Source organism: Caenorhabditis briggsae (genome assembly GCF_000004555.2).
Source record: "Caenorhabditis briggsae complete genome, chrX, whole genome shotgun sequence".
NCBI lineage: Eukaryota > Metazoa > Nematoda > Chromadorea > Rhabditida > Rhabditidae > Caenorhabditis > Caenorhabditis briggsae.
The window spans coordinates 7,998,741-8,020,385 of record NC_013491.2 but is presented as its reverse complement, the minus strand read 5'-3'; the positions used below and the strand labels follow the sequence as shown (position 1 = coordinate 8,020,385).

General features: G+C 37.8%; 3 protein-coding genes across 3 annotated transcripts; 2 read left to right on the top strand and 1 right to left on the bottom strand.

Moving 5' to 3' along the window:
• Nucleotides 1-1,594: 1,594 nt before the first annotated feature.
• CBG14103 lies at nt 1,595-2,548 on the top strand (the record flags this gene model as incomplete). Its single annotated transcript, XM_045239428.1, has 4 exons — nt 1,595-1,813; nt 1,859-1,915; nt 1,963-2,067; nt 2,471-2,548. 4 exons carry the CDS (start codon nt 1,595-1,597, stop codon nt 2,546-2,548), a joined length of 459 nt encoding a protein of 152 aa, XP_045095333.1.
• A 6,585-nt stretch (nt 2,549-9,133) lies between these two features.
• On the top strand, nt 9,134-10,818 carry CBG27620 (the record flags this gene model as incomplete). Its single annotated transcript, XM_045239427.1, has 3 exons — nt 9,134-9,243; nt 9,883-10,662; nt 10,710-10,818. 3 exons carry the CDS (start codon nt 9,134-9,136, stop codon nt 10,816-10,818), a joined length of 999 nt encoding a protein of 332 aa, XP_045099460.1.
• A 6,225-nt stretch (nt 10,819-17,043) lies between these two features.
• On the bottom strand, nt 17,044-20,019 carry Cbr-acl-4 (the record flags this gene model as incomplete). The annotated part of the gene is made up of 8 exons (XM_045239426.1): nt 17,044-17,129; nt 17,177-17,693; nt 17,740-18,139; nt 18,465-18,614; nt 18,661-18,898; nt 19,167-19,229; nt 19,368-19,647; nt 19,867-20,019. 8 exons carry the CDS (start codon nt 20,017-20,019, stop codon nt 17,044-17,046), a joined length of 1,887 nt encoding a protein of 628 aa, XP_045095332.1.
• Between the last annotated feature and the right edge of the window lie 1,626 nt (nt 20,020-21,645).

Genomic DNA, 21,645 nt, shown 5'->3' with positions numbered 1-21,645 from the left:
GATTGTTACGAACTGGCGCAAAAAGTGGAGCTAATTTCTAAAAAAGTACATTTTTCTGAATAACATTTGTCTGGTGAAAACATTCGTTCAGAGGAAAGGAGAGAGGGATTAAGACTAAGAACGCCTTTAAGGATGTTGTGAAACTGAGATTGATACTTAAATCTAGAGGAGGAAATGATAAAATTATATGTATTATCGAAATTTTGATGACAGTATCATCTCTAGACAATCTTCAAATTTGAGAAAAATTACCAATAAGTCGGATTGATTCATCTAATGTGGGTGATATTCCTTTTCCTACTAAGAGTTACCTGAAAAAAATAAAAAAAAACATCAATTTCTGTTTGAAGATGTGTCTACATGCCAAAAACAATCGAATATTTCATCGAACTCACGATTATAAAAACAGAGGTAAGAGACCCATAAACCTTTAGAAGTAGTATGATTTTACGGAGAATAAAAGTAATACGAGCATGCAAAACTAACAAGCATTTTTTTTGCTTTTCTGGATGTTTATATTCGATGCAAGACTAAACGTCATCTTTTAGAAATTTCAGTAATTGATTCTTCTCAAAAAAGAAAATGTATGGGATTTGCAGAAAGACGAGAACAATTTTCAAATGGCAAAATGAACAGTATAGTGGGAATCCATTTGGCAAAAAGGGCGGAAGATGGGTTTGAATGCGTTGTGTTGTAATCGAATAAATGAACTTTTATGGGAATGGGGTGGGCGTTGATGGGCTTTTACCCAAAAATGTGTATTGCTTCTGACTTGAAATTGACTGTTTTGCTTTATGCACAGCTGGAGGACTGATGGAGTACTGAGAAATGAAAAAAAAATATCTGCGTTGCAATGTCGAAACGCTCTAATTTCAGGCCACACTGTCTAGTTTTTATTTCAATTTCTGAAAAAGTTGTAATGCCAACAGATATAACCGTACACAGTCTCGTCCAAATGCATACTATAACTCTGGAAAACTTTTTAAAAATCTCCTGTCTCCCCTCTTTTGAACCCAAACAGCAAATTTCACAATATCTTTTTCGACAAAATGCACTTTCATTGTGCAGTTCAATGGAAAACTTTTTTGAATTTCTAATTTTTCTCGATTTTTCGTCTTCCAGTACTCATGCTCCATGCTTCACATTTTTTTGGCATTAGTCTTTTCATCCAATCTTGGAAGACTGCTCTTTTCATTGACACCTGACAAATGACCACATCGAAAATCTTCATTTGTTTTGTTTTCTCTTCTTTTGGCTCTTCTTTTCTCTTCCTCTCAATAAAACCTCGTATGACCTTTTGACAAATCATTTTCATATTTTTTCACTGCCGGGAATTCGAAGCTTCTTTCATTTCTTCCCTAAAATCTTTAGAAGTGAACGTTATTCTATGTGATAGGTTGTTGTTTTCAAGCCCATGGATTTTCGTTGGCGTTTCTTTTTTAAATAATACGCGCATTCATTCATTTTCCTATTCAGACACAAACGTCATACATGCCTTCTGGTATTATATTCCGTTTATGATTTCTGATAAAGCTTTTGTCCAACTTCCTCGTTCGTAGCCCACACGATCAAATATTACAGAGTTTTCCATACCATGACAATTCCAATTTCGGAGCATCCCCCACAAGGTGTTGGCATTCACCCTCCTAACAATCCATACTCATTGTTCGAAATTCCTGAGGAAGGAATAAAACTTCTACCTGAAGAAACAAGAAACCAAGATCCTCTTGTTCTCTTCTCGGCTCAGCTTCAAAACCGTCTCTATGTCACACCTGCCACTTCATTCGATACAAATATGCCTGAAACTGTCAACGTGAGTCAATTATTAAAAAAAATATAAATAAATTTTTCGTTAAAGAAAGATTACACCACTCGTTCGATGCAGTGGCAGATGTATGTTGACCAAAAAGGATGGGTGAGTTGCAGAGTAGATAATGGTTTGAACTGGCGACAGTATTCTAGAAATTGTTGGAAAAATCGGTTCAAATAACTGGAAAAATGGTGGCAAGCAGTATAATACAGGAGTACAATGTGCTAGCTCGTTTGGGACGAGAGGAAAGATGCATGGTGAGTAAAGCGAAAAAACTGAGGAACATTTTTTTCAAAAAATCCCTCCGTGAAATTTTGAAAGAGTCTATTCTGGTTTTGCTTTTAAATACTGCAATTACTCTGACGGAGTTCCACTCACACTGTGAAAATTTCGAGATCGTTCATCTCGATTCCTGAAAAACAATAAAAAACTGTAAACAGATAAAATATTGAGGATATCATTTATCAGTAGACAATATTTTGCTATCCTTTGCAGTAATCGAGGTAATTGAGCTTGAACTTTCCAAAGAGGTCTCGTTTTTGAACCAATTGATATTATTAAAGAATATGGTATTAGAACGGATTCTCAAATAAGCTTTATTGACCCATATCTAATATTTTAAAAGCAGGAACATCCTGAAATAATAATCTTTTGTTTCAGTTTGCCCTCGAGAGCATTGCTTTGCACGTCAGAGAACTTATAAGTTTGGAAACGTTCTTCTCCAGTCTTCTCGAATAAATCGGTCACAGCTTTATGATAATATTTTTTATTTGCCAGAATGTTAATTCCATTCAGTATGGAACAATAAATATTTTATGTCTAAAACAATTCAAAAATTCCAATTTTCGACACAAGAGTTGCTTAAAAAATTCTACTTTGTTGTTCTACGGATGTTTTCAATGATAACTTGTTGTGATGAAAATTTTTCCAGCGTTGTAATATCCAGAACAGTTCTTATTCTGATCGTCTCTCTATCCTCAATATGTTCTCCATTCGACATCGTAGGCTAAAAGCTCAACTAATTATTCTCTATAAATTTTTAAATGGCTCCGCCTACTTTCCTAACCTAAATGCACATGTCAAATACTCCTCCTCCCCTCGTCGCCCTATGAACTTAATTATTGTTCAGCCCTACTCCTCTGACTATTTTTCTTCAATTGTTCCCCTGTGGAACGCCATCACTTCCCAAGTTACCCGATTTCTCCTACCTTCCAAGTTTGAATCCTTAATTTCTTCCAGTATTACCCGTTATTGATATATTTGCTCCCCTATTTTTCTTTTTCTACCGGTTACATCTTTCCTGTGTCAAATATCTAAATTATCCCGTTTCCCCTCTCCTACTCAGGTCGGCCTCGTGAAGGGCATTTTTTCTGAGTCTTTCATGTCCTGCCCTCTAATGTTTTATTACACCTGATCAATAAACAAATTAAATTAAAAAAGGAGTACTCTACTATAAGCAAAATGTTGAGCTAGCTATAACTTATTTTAGTACAGTACTAATGCAATAGTGTGCTAATATGGTCATTAATAACACTACCTGAACCCTCCAATCTGCGAATATACTCACAACTTATATTTCTTTCTGTTCAATGCGTATACGCAAAACTCGATTTGTACCTGCCGTTGCGCTCCGGATACGTACTGCAGGCCAAATTTTTGTCATCTCCTTGGAGCAAATTTGTGTTGACCACCGCTATTTCGTAATGCTCTATACCATCCCTTGCATCTTTTAAATAGAAACACGTCCAAAAATTTTGAGGAAACCAGGAGAAAATAGAAAGTGGATGCTAATAATGTCATCAAGAACATTTCATTTAACATGAAGAGCCTATTTGAAATTGAAAAAGGTGTGGAGAAAGAACGGTGTATGTGTGTGTGCGTTATTCTCCGTTTCCCGTTCTCCCCTCTGGCAAGATATGCTCAGCACAAATTGCCAGTCTTCAAACTGCGAATATATTATATTCACGACTGGTCCTCTTTCTGTTTCTCTCTTTCTGAGCAATGTGTGAACGCAAAGCTCGATTAGTATCACTAGCATCCAGCATAGGCAGTGTTCGATCTGGTTGTGTCTAAACAAGCGAATTCTCTTCATTGCAAACGTTTGTATATCAATTATTCTCTTTTTTTTCAATAAATAAAACACTTTTTTATGACCCGGTATCTCAAAAAGAAAAAGATCAAAATCTTCTAAACCGGCCTCACACATGACTAAAAGATCAAATTGAGAATTCCAGAAGATCAATTCACACAAATTGTCTCTTTCCGTAGAATGAAGAGCACAAAAAACTTGTCACAAATATCTATTAACCTCTTCTAGTCCTGAGCAAAGCTCTCCCAAAACATCAATGGAAGCTATTTTCAATGAAACAATATACACAAGAATCAGAAGATCAAAAGATCTACTTGAGATTCATTATTTCTTCTGAACTCCGCACTTGCAAAGACAAAAGACGGCTTAATCCGATACAAAAAAGTGTACGCCCATCAATATCGTACAACTCTATCATGAGTGAATTCATGAATAGAGATGATGAATCTATCGGAAACTGTTACGTTCAAGTCTTTACATGTCTAGTAATCTGCGTAGCTCGTTGAGCTCATTCTAGATGTATCCACAGAGACAAATATCAAGTGTAGAATCATCTCTACCACACCTGATGCCTCCAAGGCCACATACTCTGATAATCCCACCTAGTGCAGATTTTTCGAGTGGCTCGCCAAGGAAGATATCATAATCCACGAATCATCAGATACTCTGACTGGATTCTCGAAAAGATTCTCCTCGAATTCCAATCTCCTCGCAGTATTCTAGTAAAAACGGAAACGATAAACAACAGTCACCCACTTACTCCTCATTCCAGAAGTCCTAACAGAATGGTAAACTTCAGTAGCCCTGTAGCCTTCAGTACTACTGTAGACTTCAGCACTCCTGAAATACCTACCATCTGGTTACCGTACGATCCTTACCGATCGAACGCGGAAACCCGGACCTTTCTACAAAAGTGGATGAAACTGGAAAAAAGATCGAGAAAGCTTGGATACCTGGGTATCTACCACAACTTCGGAAATCGAAGCACAAAACGAAAATGCTTATCTCGGAAAACAAAATTTATACAAGTGGTGTTAATCATCGCAAATCTCGACAGAAGAATTGAATGACCTCTTGGAATCATTAACAACGTCTTCGAATCAAAAGACAGATCCCGAATGATGAAACGTGCACAGGAATGCCCGAAATAATTGTCCACTAATTCATAACTAGTTGGAAATCGACTCGTTTGAACCAGAAGTTGTTCAAACGAGAACAAAAATACGGACGAAGATCCACAATATCAGTCGACCATCCTCCACAATCTATCAGCGTTGATTTTCAAAAATAGAGTATGCTCCTAAACCATTCAATGATCTCAAGAGAAATCAAGTATATCTGATCTACCAACTAAAAGAGAGCGTGATACTGAAGAGAAATGATTTATGACTCTCAAGATCCTGTTCCGGATCCAAGGCAGAGACAACAGTGATACAAACTGCTAACCAATTGATGGAATCCAAAAAAAGGCTCTCCCAGACAGATGAGCTTGAGAGTACCTTACAAGAAAGCAGAAGCGCTGAACATCAATCAAGTCCATAGCGTTGTAGTCACCTCTTTGTCTGGGCCCCGCCCCCCAATGTTGTCAACTTTTCCCATTGTCTTGGGACTATGACAACCTGAAAGCGAGATAACCCAGAGTCTCCCGATTTTCCCCATAAAATCTCTCTGGATTATCCACTTTAATCGGGTCATGTTCATTCCCCTTCTTATCTCTCTTCGTTCTCTAATTACAAGTACATTGTTTCAATCAAATAATATTAATTTTATTCGAATACACGCCGCTCGGCACTGGCGCCCGCCGCCCGTCGTTACTCAGTCTTCGCTGCGGCAAAGCGAGTGTTCGTATCTCACCAAGAGCTGACCGATTGCAGTCCCGTTTTAACCTTTTATAACCTTTCAGCTAGTTTTCTACGTTTGCCATCGTTTTGGTTTGTTAGCACCAGTTTTAGAAGGCAGCAAGGTTTCCTCCGGTAGCTCCAAGGAGGTTTTAGCCCTACACCTTTACTTCCTTTCTGTTCTTGCTTTCTTTTCCCAATTCCTTTGTCTTTGCCGTTTATTCAAATCCCTTTCCGTCAATAAACTTGGATTTGAATACTTTGTGTACTGTTATTTCCTTTGCACCGCTTATCTTACACTTGGGGGGAATTGGGGGTCATTTCAGGTTGCTATCCTTCCTGGTGATACATGTCACTTGTATTCACATATATGGTGGAAATGGTTAGAAACTATTTTTCTACATGTGCCTTATTCTGAATTATTTCAGAATCGAATGTTCCTTGACCGCATACATGTCGGTGTGATTTTTATCACAAATCGTTTACTACTGGTTCTCTTGTCGATTTTCAACATTACGAATGAGTTCTTTCGCTTTTCGTGTCACGAGTAGAAAAATAGCTAAAATCGATATTTCACGGATCTGTCCGTCTAATCGCTCTGGATGAATCTGACAGGAGTCACAATTCGTCTTTTCATCTCGCAGAGTATTCTTTTTTGAGGTGATTGAGGTTCTTTCGGGAGATGCCGCTCCGTCAGGGTTAGATCAACCATGGGTTTTACTAAGAATCTGGAAATATGGTTCTAGTTTTGTAGATGTGGCACTAAACTATATTTGAGAACCAGTCCACTGTTACTGACTTGATGTCTTCTGTATTCTACAATTTCTAGAAACCTTTCCGGTCTGATTGAGTTGGCATATCTCTCTCAGACACATCTGGTCATGGACGAAAATCCTAATCGTGAAATCTCATCGCTCATCTTTCACAACTGAGCCGAATTCACTTATGGAATTATAGATTTTCTGTTTGCGAAGCGAAAACTCATGATGATCGAGCCTTCTTTGTTGTGCACAGTTTTTCAGCTTAGTCTATGTCTATAAATTTTTGTTGTAATGGTATGTCTTGCTAAAATTATTTTTGTCACTGTGAAGCTACTCGATCGGATACATCTAACAAAAATGACGGCTATTTGCTCATCATTACGACTTCTTCTGAATCGTCTTGATGTATCACGACTTTGTCAACATTCACTGGCTTCTAACACTCTTGGTTGTGCTCGTGTCTTTCTTGTTTTCTTTCTTTCGAACAATTTTTCTTCTACGTGACTTTTTTCCGACGACTTCACTGAAGCTATGACTCACTTCGACGACTACAAGGACCGACGACTACGTTGAATCAGAGAAAATCAGAAGGTTTCCCGCCTTCATTCAAGAAGACACTTTTTAAGAACACAATTGATTTGACAACAATATTTTTATTATGCTGAAAATTCGACAATTTTATGAGGGAATTTCGAGAGAGAAGAAATCGATAATTAGTCATCAATTCGGGGCGTTGACTCCGTGACAAATGTGCTCTTGGAGCTACTTCAGCTATTCTGACTCCACATTCTTCCGTTATTTTTGTTTACCGTCGTTGGATTGGAATCCATCGGACTGACACGGTTTTTCGATGTGATACCCATTCTGTAACAAAATCACGTTCGTTTTTATCGAATTTCAAAGATTCCACTCACTAAAAATGTCTCCGCTCTGCTGGAGCTACAGATGTTTCGCTTCGATCTTTTTGAACAGCGACGTCTCCAGCGATTCTCTTCACTCCCGCATTCGGCTCGCTCGGAGCTACCTTCCACGTCTTCAACCTTCTCTCCAGCCTCTTGTGGCTACCTGGCTCTGACTTCTTGGTCTTCCCATCGCGTTGACGTTGTGGAGCTACCGAATTCTCCAACCTGGAAAAATTCCGAATTTAACTTGAGGCGGTAGAGCGTGTCTAACTATGCGACAGAGAATTTTACAATTTTCAGTTAGAAGCAGTTATTTTCAGACTTTCAGCAAGATTTTAAGAGTTTTCATCTTCAGATTTACTAGGGGCCTTTAAGGGCACATACAAGAATTTTCCATCGCTTTGCCTTCGTTTACCGATCTATTGAATTTTTTCGAAAATTTTCAAAAGTAAACGTCAGAGAAATTTCAGCTTTTTCTCGACTAATTGTTGGCTCCGAGCCACAAGAAGTGTATAATTTCCGTTTTTGAGCGGAATCAATCGATTTTTAGACGGGAAAATAATTTTTTGACCTTTTCGTAGTGCAAAATTTCCGGCGACTCCGTTTTTTTGGGTCAAATTCTCAGTCTTCGAGCATTTTGGGACTAGAAGCTGAGTTGTTCAAGCACAATGCTTGACCACGCGTTCACTCAGTTAGCGAAACGCCATGAAAACTTCGAATTTCTGAAGATTTTTAGGCCAAACGATTTTTTTAGACTACTGAGGCCCTTTTCGTACTAAATAGTCAATTTTTATCACAAATCAGTAAAACTCACTTTTATCGATTCTTTGTCGATTGATCCGTCGATTTTTCCAAGTGATCGGTAGAAATTGGGTGAGAGCAGTGACGAATTTCCGAGAGTGCACTCTCTCGCTGTCTGCGGTTGTGCGTCGCAGTGTTCACACCAAATGCTCATTTCTCAGAGACGCAGGAATCGTTGTCCTAGAACGCGTCAGTGGCTGCTGAGAAGGGAGAGGAGAGACGCAGCGACCAACATGCGTCTCTAACTTTGATGTGCCTTCAAACACACATATGTGGAATATTGATTTCCGAGGTAGTCTCTTCGACTTTTTTCTAATCTTCGACTTTTTTCTAAATCGTCGTTCGACCAAATATCGAACTCGGCATTCTTGCATCGTTTCTTCAGTTCGTCGAGTCCTTTCTTCCCGTCTTCTTCACCTCCTTTTCTATTTTCCCGTCAAACTGCTTCTCGTTGATCAATTTGTGTGTGCCCCCTGAATTAAAATAAATTTTAATACATTTCCAACAAAAATACAAAAAAATGCGAAAAAAGAAAGAAAACAAGCGAAAACAAGACATTTTTCATTAAAAAAGGAAGGAAAAACATCTGCGAAATTTCTCTGCATATCCTCTCTGTGTGTTACTAGCCGCGTCGCGGAACCGCAGCACGGTCAAGAGAACTGAGACAAATTTGATCGCATGTGCGCTGTTGCAACCCCTTGCTCGGAGAGTTAAAGAATGGCATTTTTGGCTAAAACAATCAATTTCAGTTTCTCGCAAATTTTCTTTTACCCTTTCTTTTTCTCTATGTGCAGCTTTTACTTTGGTGTAGTTTCAAACTCTCTTCGTATGTGAAATATTGTTTTTCAAGGTTTTCTTTTAGCCTTCTCTCTTTTTTAATCATTCTCCAACCAAAAATTTTAAACTTTCAGAGAACTGACACAACAGACAAAATGGACAATAAAGAAAAGGAATCGGAGGATGATGACAACATATTGGAAATCTTAAAACTTTCAACTGCTTGTGTGGGAAAGATCATCAATTCAATGGAGTTTACCGACGCGTGAGTTGTTAATTTCAAATATTTTAATAACTTCAAAAATTTAGAAGCTTACAATCAGTTAGGGAAAACCAGGGGCTGTATTCATGAACATTTACTTTTATAAATCATTTACTCTCAAAAAACAACAAAAAAACGTGAAAATTTAAGAGAAATCATTTACTTTTTGGTAAATACCCCTCTTTTTGGTAAATAGGGGTACTAATTTCGTTTGCTGTTTACAACCACTTCTTGACACTTTTCATTCCAAAAAAGTTATGTATGGAAAGAGTAGTATTGTAACATCAATATTAGTTAACTTTAAACACATATCTCGTTTCGGTTCAACTCAAAATTATGACTTTTGATACAAATTACATGAATGAATCGAGCATTCAATTTAAAGTAATATGTCAAAAAATGAACATTTTTCAGTTTGAAGTAGTTGAGAAATTTTAGTTCAAAGTCGTTTCCCTATCTAAAAAACAGGAAAATAATTTACAAATGAGAAAAAGATTTTCAGTACATTTTCACGCTTCCATTTACCTTTTGGTAAATAATTCAGTTGATTTTTTGAGAGTAAATGATTTACAAAAGTAAATTTCATAAATACGTCTTCAGATTCTAATCTAGATGAAAACTTCAATTTTAATTTTTGTTCAGGTTCACCCTCTCGTCACTCTCGAACCGCTCCAAAAACTGTGTTCGAAGTGCAAACTATCAAATAGCTGGTATGAAGTTCGAATTTTGCAATTCCGAAGACGACGACAGGATCTTATTGGCACGAACAACACACGCCCTTGCTGATTCAATAATAGAGCCACGGGACTCTCATCCACAACGGTGGTCAATATTCTTGCCTAAGCGAGAAGTGATGGGAATACTTACATACCGCTACAAAGATTTCAATCTGGTAGGCCGTACAAATGTAGATTGCAAGGAATTGGCCACCAACCATTTGATGAACGTGTTTAAAACTGATAAGACATACGTCACAATCAATCAAACTATCAAGAATCTGCCGGATTTTTTTCTGTGGAAATATGTGAAGAAATTCAAGTGTGTTGAGATTGTACCAAAAGAGAGAGCTGACACTCTGAACATAACAACTGATGACATTAACTTTGTTTTGGGAACAGTCAAATCGCTCAACTATCGCTTTAGCGTGAACATAAACGAAAAAGTGTTCAAACTCAAAAACTCGATTTATGATGAATGTGAACTTCTTTGTTTTGATGACGCGCATTGGTTGGATACAGAAAATCTACTCACCCATACACCATTACTGAAGAAGCTCCGTTTGAATGGAATACACGGAAAGCAAATCAACACAGTTCTCAAACACATGATTCGCGGTGATTCAAGTAAACTTGTTGAGTTCAGCACATTCGCCGGTTATCGATTTGTAGAGAACGATATTTTCGACGGAATTGAAACAAAAATGTGAGTTTTGGACCGATTCACTTTGGAACACGCCTTTCTATTTTCAGTGAGAATATACAAAACAGAAAAACAACAGATGGGCGGTTCCAAATATCTTATTGTACAAGTATGCGCCGGGTTCGTTGCATAGAATCATCGATGTTTAACATGTTTTAGTATCTTCTTTATGTTATTTTTGAGTGGAAAAATATTTGTGGAAAATCAACATAACTAGCAAAAATATTCGTAAATACTTTTTCTCGTACCTTCATTTTGATTAACACTCTCCAATTGTATTACGCTTTCAATTATGATGCCTCTTCAATTATAATGTACGTTTCTTGATATTTCGTGTTTTCCTGTTCTCAGATGTTCCAATTTTGTTTGTTCGAAGAATTTGTTCAGGTTGTTTCAACTTTCTTGTAAAAAGCTCAACAGTGAAGCGAAAAAATTCTGAAATTTTGTCTCACATGACATGATTTTCGAAGTGATCACCAAAGCCTCCTCCGTTCAATAATACCTATCGTTTCTCTCTTCTCACCTAACCAAAAGTCAACAGCTATTGTTTAATGTGTATTTTTCTTATGTTTTCAATTGTTTCACACTTCAAGACTTATTCATATTCCAACGATTTTCTTTTTTAAGAAATCAAAAAAAAACTTTTCTAAATAAATGTTTCTGTGAATTTTCAATCTTGAATATTGAAGTTTTTGTTAATTTTTCTCTCCAGAATTTATTGTCGGAATTTCATATGACCGGATGTATGTTGCGCTGCTTTTTCGGCCACTAAAAGTAAACCATTTGATTAGAATCCTGTTTTCAGAAGTTAACCGATATCTCAAAATTATGGCTCGGGCACGGTGTTGCGTCTGGTAACCGAGAGCCAGCGCGCTTTGTCGCATTTCAAAAAGTTGCACACCAGTGATCAATTCGAAAAATATAAAAATTCCCTTTTTTCAGTTTTAACCGATATTCGGAAAGATTTCGGTCTCATGTTAATAAGATCGCAATTGGATAGCAACAAGAATGCAGACAAAATTGCATTTTCTTCATAAAAGGAATTAACAGTGTGTTGTTGGAGAGGAAACTGATAGTTTGGAAAAACATTCAAATTAAATATTCAGATTGAACAACTTCAATTAGTAATTACAAAGGCGGAGTTGTGGATTGTTCGAGAGTCGACGAGCACTGGAGTGAACTTTTTTCTGAAAAATCGAGTCTCAATTACGGTATGATTAACTGTGTGGAAAGATAAGGGAAAAAAATGACCTGGAAACAATTCCTGTATTTCGGGTGCAGTTGTTGTCGTCCTTGTTGATTCTTGTTAATATTTTATTGATCTGAAACTAACAAATATTATGCTGAAATATTAAACGGTGTTGCCAAACTGGGCCTGCAGTCTTTGAATAATCTATACTCCTAGACAAATCACCTAGCTAACGTTTAGACATAAACAATATTCGAGTGACCATCGAAAATCCTCAAAACGAGTTGCTGCTCAATGCTCGAATTGCTGAATTAGAAGAGGAGTTGAGGCAGAAGAGGGAGCGAAAACTATAATATTGTGGGTAGATCAGCTGCTTACACAACAAGTACTAGATAAAGACGAGGATATTGTTGAAGAGGAATGTAGGAATCGTGACGGTGGATGGAAATGTGTGGATGGCAACAGCTAAGGTTCAGAGAAACATTAGTAAAAATATTAGGTTTCGATTTGACAGTGGGAATCAAGGCGTTGGAGCAAAAACAAAAGAAAGTGGAGAGCTCGCATGACCGGAAACGATTGAGAGAGCATTGGCCCAACTATGTCTCATTTTAAACAGTTTTTGATGGGAGGTTGAGAGAAATCACAAAACTTTGTGTGCCTAGATTGATGTCAGCTAAAGAAATCGAGGATTAGAGTGAGCAGATTGAAAAAAGACCAATCAATTAAGACTCAAAGGTAACTAGGATTTTCAGAAAGTCATCTGATTTCAATAGGAGCAGCTTAAACTAAACGACATATTGACGCTGAAACTGCATATTCTATTGGAGCACGTTGTCCATTTCGTGCATTCTCATAAAACATGTTCGAAGATTCAACGAACAAGAACTGAAGGCTCTACATGCGGTTGTCGACAGTCTTTCTAACAAACTCGATTCGACGAGCAACTATCAGGCTAATTAATAGATTTTTTGAATTTTTCCCAGTAACCAACCTTCAACTCGATTCCATTCTTTTTTCAACTTTCGACTCCTTCATTTTCTTCTAGCCGCGTTTCCCAGTCTGTGTTGAAAATAAGCATTTTCAAAGTCCACAAGTGCATCGTCGATCGTTGGCTTTGATACTGTGGTACTGTATAACATGGATGCAGCAAAGAATTAGTGATTTTTGAGTTAAAATCTTTTAATAAAATTTTAATAATTTTCTCTTGAGCCATGCGAGGGTGAACGAGCAACATGCACGGCAATGGGACAATGCGAAGTCGGTTGGCATGGCTTAAGAACGTGGTCGCGTCGTTCGACCAAATACTGCCGTTTCTCGCAAAAGTCGTTGTACTGGACTGTTCGTGACAGAACCAACACATTCTCCACAGCAGATCGAACTCGCCATTCTTGCATCGTTTCTTCAGTTCGTCGAGTCCTTTCTTCCCGTCTTCTTCACCTTCTTTTCTATTTTCCCGTCAAACTCCTTCTCGTTGATCAATTTGTGTGTGCCCCCTGAATTAAAATAAATTTTAATACATTTCCAACAAAAAATACAAAAAATGCGAGAGGAGAAAGAAAACAATTTCAAAAAAATCAATTTCAGTTTCTCGCAAATTTTCTGTCAACCTTTCTTTTTCTCTATGTGCAGCTTTTACTTTGGTGTAGTTTCAAACTCTCTTCGTATGTGAAATATTTTTTTTCAAAGTTTTCTTTTAGCCTTCTCTTTTTTTTAATCATTCTCCTACCAAAAAATTTAAACTTTCAGAGAACTGACACAACAGACAAAATGGACAATGAAGAAAAGGAATCGGAGGATGATGACAACATATTGGAAATCTTAAAACTTTCAACTGCTTGTGTGGGAAAAATTATCAATTTGATGGAGTTTACCGACGCGTGAGTTATTAATTTCAATTTTTTTTATAGATTTATAGATTTAGAAACTCATATTTGATTAGGGAAAATTAGCTGATTCAATTCTAGATGATCGATTCCAATTTGAGATTCTAGAAAACCTCAGACGGCTTCGACTCTAGACCTTTGCAAAAAATTTTTTCCAAAAATCTGTATACAATCCATAGAAATAAAAAAGAGAAATTCTGGACCTTCGGGAAATATTTGATTCTAACAGCCAACAGACTGCTACTGGACCTGAATTTAAATTTTCAGGTTCACCCTCTCGTCACTCTCGAATCGCTCCAAAACCTGTGTAAAAATGCAAACTATCGAATAGCTGAGATGAAGTTTCAATTTTGCAAATCCGTAGAAGACGACAGGATTATAATGTCACGAACAACAGATGAGAATTACTTTTCATTATTACCGTCACGGGACTGTTTTCCACGCTGGTTCTCAAGAAAGGCACTCGATCCCGTCGCTGTGAGCCAGACATGGGCGGAATAAAAATTTTGAAAATCCGGAATAAGGAATAAGGAAGAAGGAATGAAATTTAAAAATCAGGAATAAGGAATAAGGATTAAAGAATAACAATTTTAAAATCCGGAATAAGGAATAAGGAATAAGGAATGAAAAATTTAAAATCCGGAATAAGGAATAAGGAATAAGGAATAGAAAAAACACCCGGAATAAGGAATAAAGAATAAGGAATAAGGAAGGAAAGAATTTCCGAACGAAGGAAGGTTTCTTTTTGTCTTGAAAAACACTGTTTATTTTAAAACACGAACAACGAAGAGAGAACTCACAAACCGAGACACAAACAAGAAAAATGAAGAGGGAACTCTCAAACTAGAATTAAAAAACTAAAAAACAAAATCATAATTGTGAATTATCAGTTGTCCAGGCCATAATTTTTCAAATTGAGTGAACAAAAAGTTAATTTGCCAACAGTGTCGTTATTCAATCGGCTTCTTTTCGGGGTAAAGATGATGCTCGACTGGTAATCGGTTTCTAACCAGTTTCGGGCAATTTTCCAACCAGATTCGAGTAAAATTCCAATCAGATTCGGAAAGTTTTTATTTTCCGACCAGATCGGGTGATTTTCTGACCAGATCCGACCGAGAAAGCTAATTTTCCAACCTGATTCGGACAATTTTCTAACCAGATCTAGCCATTTCTGCTGCGGAATTTTCCCGAATCTGGTTGGAAACCGATTACCAGGGATACACTCGTTTTCTGTTCTGACGAAGCATTCGTCAAACTTTCTCCGTTTTTTAGACATTTTTTCTGAAGTATTTAGTAATTGTAAAAACCTAATTTATTTCGAAAAAAACACTGAGAAAAACGCATAACTTTTCCAAGATTTCCAAAAAAAAAATTTTACGAAAAACGGTGCAAAGGTGCTCCGTTGAGCAAAATTTTACGCGGCAATTTAGAGCGTTCAAATTTTTTTCCCAGTTTTGAGATAGAAAAATTTTTAAATTTTTGAAGAGGAATAACAAAAAAAATCAGGAATAAGGAATAAGGAATAACAATTTTAAAATCAGGAATAAGGAATAAGGAATAAGGAATAGAAAAAACACCCGGAATAAGGAATAAGGAATAAGGAATAAGGAATTCCGCTCATGTCTGCTGTGAACCCAGCGGGAATATTTACGTACCTCTACAAAAATTTTGATCTCGTTGGCCATGAAGCTGTAGATTGCAAGGAATTGGTCACCAACCCTTTAATGAGCGTATTCAAAATTGATAGAACATACGTCACAATCAATCAAACTATAAAAAAATCTGACGAATTGGTTTCTGTGGAAATATGTGAAGAAATTCAAGTGTGTTGAGATTGTACCAAAAGAGAGAGCTGACACTCTGAACATAACAACTGATGACATTAACTTTATTCTGGGAACAGTCAAATCGCTCAATTATCGCTTTTGCGTGAACATCAACGGAAAAGTGTTCAAACTCAAAAACTCGATTTATGATGAATGTGAACTTCTTTGTTTCGAGAATGCGCATTGATACGGAAAATCTACTATTTCATACACCATTCCTGAGGGCGCTCTATTTGCATGGAATATCCGTGGATCAAGTCTGTTCTCAAACAAATTATTCGCGGCGATTCAAGTAAACTCATTAAGTTCAGGGCATCATATGATCGACTTGCACAGAACGATATTTTCGACGGAATTGAAACAATAAAGTGAGTTTTGGACCGATTCATTTTGGAATACACCTCCCTATTTTCAGTGAAAATGACGAAGACAGGAAAACAACAGATGGGAGATTTATGATAACTCGTCTTAAACCTATCTGCGCAGTCGGATGCAGTAGACTCATCGATAATTAACATTTTCAGTATCACCTTCATGTTATTTTTAAGCGAATTCTTTGAAAATCAAAATATTTAGTAACAAAATGCATAAATGTTTTTTCTCGTGCATTTCTTTCACTCTCCAATTGTGTTGCGCTTCCAATTATGATCCCTTTTCAATTATATTGTCTGTCCCTCGGTATTGCTCGTCCTCCTGTTCTTCAGATTTTCCAATTTGAGTTTTGTTTTTGTTTGGTCGTAGTGTTTATTCAGGTTGTCTTAATTTTCCAGTAAGATACTCACCTTTGTACAAAAAATATGAAATTTCATCTACAATCACTTTTTATCCGAGTATTCTTTGCGGGAGACAAGATTTCATGATACGAGTATAGTTTTTGGCTTTCTTAGCTCAATTTGATGCAATATTAATTTTTTGTAGAAAATACTGCACACTGCTACAAAAAAGAGTCGATATTCAGCGAGTGATTGTTTGAAAATCGTTTTGCAGACCATATTCGAGTTGCACCAATCATTGAATATAGCATGAGACGACAGGCAAATATATTTTTGTTTCATTTTTAAAACAATTCGAAATGCAAGCAAAGATGGGAATCGGTAGTGGTACAACCCGTAAATGTTAACTAGACTACACTTAGTTACTACAACGCAATTTGTCCTGATAGTGATTTATATGTGGGGGGAAAACAATAAAACCGTTCTAAAATAGACAAGAAATCCGGACTGGGGAGGAGGCAATAACACGTGCGTGTGGTTTGAAAAGGCACTCAAATGAGACAATGATGTGTGTGGCGGGAGAAAAAGAAGTTAATTTGACAATGATGAATTGTTGACGTCAACGTCGTTAGTGAAAAAAATTAGTTAATTTAACATGCTACTAGTGAGAAGAGAGGTAAGTTAATTATCCGTAAGTAGGGAACCCTCAAAATAGAAAGTGATATTTGAAAGAAAAATGTAGGTTAATTTAAGAGCAATTTGTGGGATGTGACTCAAAGCTTCACGAGGGAAGCTGTGTCTACAAGCTTATTTTTAATCGTTGCATCTGGCTCGTTCTCGATATTTTCAGCGCTAGCATCTGAAAACAATTCTTAATTATTATTTTTATGAAAAATGTTGATTTACCGAAGGTTTCATCCTCCTCCTCCTCCTCGTCGACAAAAACATCTTCAGGGAGATCTTCAAGGGAGTTGTAGCCGGAAACTGATTTGTCCACTGAAAAGAAAGGTTTCAAAGAATTGTTCAAAACAAATAACCACTTACAGTCCAGTGCAACTTCCACATCTTCGTTCTTGACAACTTCCGAGACCGATGTATATCTGGAGAGGCGGTTGGCATATCTCTCCTGTTGCTTTGCGACAAGCTTTGGTGGAACCTTGGCTCGCTTGAGACCTCCATCCCATTCCAAATCGACAAGTCCTCCCTTGTTAGAAATTTCCTTCTTGACCCGATTGGCAAATTCGACAGCATCTTCACCGGCTCTCTTGGTCATTGGTGGCAGATACCAGACGTTGCAGATGATCGCCCAGGATGTCATCATTCGCATGATGTATCCACACCACGATTGTTCAGAGCTGTTCCAGAATGCGTCACCGAATCGGGAGTCGTACTTCATGGCGATGGGATAAATGGTAGTTTCTATCTAAAAACATTTTTTGATTTTTTAATCGACTTTCTTTGATAGTCACCTCAAAGGATCCCTTTTTAAACATCATCACAGAAGTGTTGTTAATACACGTCCCCTCCGGGAAGATCAAAATCGGAAGCTTTTCAGGGTCCTGGCAATGTTGGCGGAGCTTTTGAGCGACAATGTAGCGATCTTTAGCTTCACTCCTCTCGAACCAAATGTGGCTCGATGCACGAGAAAGTGCTCGTTGTACAATGCCAAGCAGACCATCATGCTTCTGTCCAATCAGTGCGTAGACGTTGTCGATAGAAAGGATAAGCGCGTCGATTGGGGATGTGTGGTTGGCGACACAGATTCCTTGTCTCTCGGCTTTGTAGTGTTCATCGTGGAAGTAAACTACGGCTGTGAGACTTCTGGAGAGGATCCGGTAGCAGATGAGCATGCACTTATGGTTGAGTTTCCTGAAAAATAAGAGATTGTCTTTAATTAATGAGAATCTTGATTTAACGTTTAGTACTCGGTGGTCGCCGGCAACTTCTGACAGAAGAATTCTTATTTTTTCGATTAGAGCGCTGCTAATAAGTTGTTTCATACTGTCTACTGAGCAGTTTGACAGTCTGTAACTTCCGCTCAATGTTTTCCATGGCATGTTATACAGCCTTGATTGGGCTAAGCAGATTCGCAAATTAGTCATCCGCTCTAAGAACCGTCCAAAAACCACTTTTTTAAAAGTAGAAGTTGCCGACAACCGAGTATTAACACTATTAACACTGAACTTTGACTCACTTCTTCCATGATCCAACTGGCACAAGACCAATAAGCGCGGTGGAGCTGATGAGGAAGACGAGTCCGATGCAGAAGATTGTGAAGCGGAGTGGGAACATGACACAGTAGCGGAACAAGAACCCAATGATCCAGAGAGCACTCAACTTCCAGCTGAAAAAATGAAACGGCGCTGCTAATCGGGTTATTGTTTACTCACTTGACGAACTGATAAAATTTAATGCTTGTTCTGGTCAACATGTTCCAGCTCACCAACTGCTCGGCCTCGAAGCGACTGGTCACTTCGTCCTCGATAATAGCTTCCATGCCAGCTTTCACAAAGTCCACCGAATCCCGAATCGCAGCCCATCCTCGAGATCTGACGAACACCTCGTCTGGAATGTCGTCGGCAAAGTTGTCGTCCAAATAGATTTGAGTTTCACGTTTGATGATTCCCACTGGAAAAAAATGTGATTAGTATTAATTGACAGTCATTGTCTTAGTTAATCAAATCAAATAGGCAGATTACTGGGCAGAGAAATTCGTTTAATTGTTTTCCTTTTTGGTAACCAAAAAATGAATGGAAGCGGAACATAACCAAAAAAGCGTGGTATCACCGGCCAAAAAAGAACGAAACAAAATTAAAATGTCTTTTTTTCAATAAACGAGAAGAGACGTCTTTTCTATCTCTATTCTATCTTCTACCAGAAATCTACCACAACATACATGTGCTGCTTTCCGATGACCTCCGATTACGAAGATTGCAGCACGAACCGACGGAAGCGAGACCTGAAAACAAAATACCCAACCTGAGAGACAAAACACAATATTGAAAAATAATAAGAGAAATAGACATGCTAAGCATTCATGCTCTTATAGGAGTTTCAGATTTTTTTCTAAATTCAATTGTTGAATTTCAGGACTCACTGGTGGTGGACCCGAATTTCCTCTTCAGGCAAGACTCATCGCCATCTGAGTCCACAGATGGAAAGTCTTCTCCAGAATCGTGGCTTTCAGTCTCACTACGAATATCCAATTCGTCATCCGTAATCGGCTCGGTGGCCTCGAATCTCGGGGTTTCCAAACTTCTCAAGTCATCGTGATCCTCGAATTCCTGCTCAGCAAGCTTATTGATGAAGAATGGAGAATTCACGTTGCTCTCTTTCCTCTTGATTTTCTCAGTCGTTTTGATTTGGCGCGCACCCCACTGGAAACGGATAAATTTAGATTAGATTAGATATTTCTCCGTTTTTTACTATTCTTGTGTTACCTATCTGACCAGACCTTTTCTGCATCAGACCATTTTTTGTGACATGTCGGAATGTTTGAACGTTGTAAAGATAAGACAACGGTAGGTTCGTGATTAACGAGATCACTTTTGATCTTCATTCTTATTCTCGGCGAAACGAAAAACAATAAATCTTACCTCGAAGATGTGAATGAGAGTGTCGACGTACATCTGCCGCAACCCAAGCGATTTTCCAAACGTGGCCAGTATGATGCATAGCAGAACCGTCAATGCCACTGGTGGGAAGGCGAATGTTGTAAAAAGAAAGAGCAGATGCTCAATTCCGAGCATTTTTGTGTGGTAGCTGAATTTGAGTTCCTATTCTTGGAGTGGATCCTGAAAACAAGTCATTTAAAGTTTAGAGAAACTTTCAAGTGTTGGTTGAAAGAGTGAAAAAGAGTGATAAGTCTCTGAAAATGTAAAATGTTTCAGCGACAGGAACCGGGACAGGAATGACCGGACAGAAACCGAAACACGAAAAAAAAGTGTCATTCAAAAAACACCCGCGTGGTTTGATAAGGACTGTTTGTCGGGAAAGTGCAAAAGTGGGAGTGGTGCGAATAGGTTAGGGTCACTAACCAACCAGACTCTTGTTATAGGGAAAACTAGCTAACTAATAGGAACAATATCTTCTTGAAATGACATTAACCTAATCTTCCTACAGTTTGCAACCAATAAATTAGAAAAAAAGATTACTGCAAACGCTGTCAATTTTACGTCATTCTGACGAATTTTGAGAGAATAAAACGAGAGAAAGGAATCACCTCAAAGTGGAACGAGTAGGTCGAAATTAACAGTTGTTCTTTTTCCGTCGCTTTAGTGTAAAGCGAGCAAGCCGGAGAAACATGATTTTGGTCTTTGAAGTATCACGCGTGTCGGAAAAAAAGAAGAAAAAAAGTAGCAAAAAACAACAAAAAATTGTTGTCTCGAGACCGAAAAGAAACGGTAATTTGTGATGTGCTTCGAAGAAGAAGAAGAAGAAGAAAGTGTTGCTTGCCATTTCTGGGCGGCGGCGAAAGAGAAGAAGACGCACACGGTGGCCATCAGAAGCAAAACTAGAGAAAAACAGTGGAACGACTCTAACCTAATATACTGCGAATGAACTTGTATTTGTTCTATAGAAGACTAAAAATTGAGAGAAAATGAAAATTGTTTGTTTTTCGTAATGCAACGTTGGCTAAAAAGCGTTACGAAATCTTTCTTTTCCAAGAAAAATTGTCGCTGATTGGCTGAATTTGAAAAAAAAACATTATCTTACAAAATAAAACCAATTTTTTGCACGGAAATAAGAAAAAACGCATTGAAACTCGAAATACAAGCGGTGGCAACCAGAAAAAAACATAGAAAAAACGTCTCGAGGCGGAAAGGAGGAGAGAGAGAAGAGGCCAATGACAGTGCACGACCCGCCACGTGACTTGGGGTCAACCCTCTTTTCCCGGGTGAGGGGTTACTAATGCGTACACCCTCAAAACTGCGCAGTAACGAACGAGCAGCAAGAGAGAGAGTAAAAGGAGGAGGGTGGCGAGGGAGGCGAGGGTCTTATGTGGTGGGTCCGATGAACAAAGAAGGGCTGGGAGGGATATCCAATATGCATGAAGAACTAGTAAAGAGAATGATGAACGTTGTCAACAACTATTATCTAATACCGTTGAGAGAAGAAGAAGAAGAAGAAGAATGAGATAATAATGTTGACAAAACTTGTCAGTTATCAGTTTTGCTGATTCTGCCATTATGTTGCGGGTTTTTTGTTCCTGATTGAAAAAACAAATAAACAAGAGTACGAGTTCTGCAGACTAGCAAAAAACAAATGGGAGCTAAAAAGCAAAGAACGATTTTTTCAGGAAAAATTAGTATTCGTATTTTCAAACTACATTTTGAATTCAATCCAACTCAGAAAGTCTCATTGGAAAGGAAAAA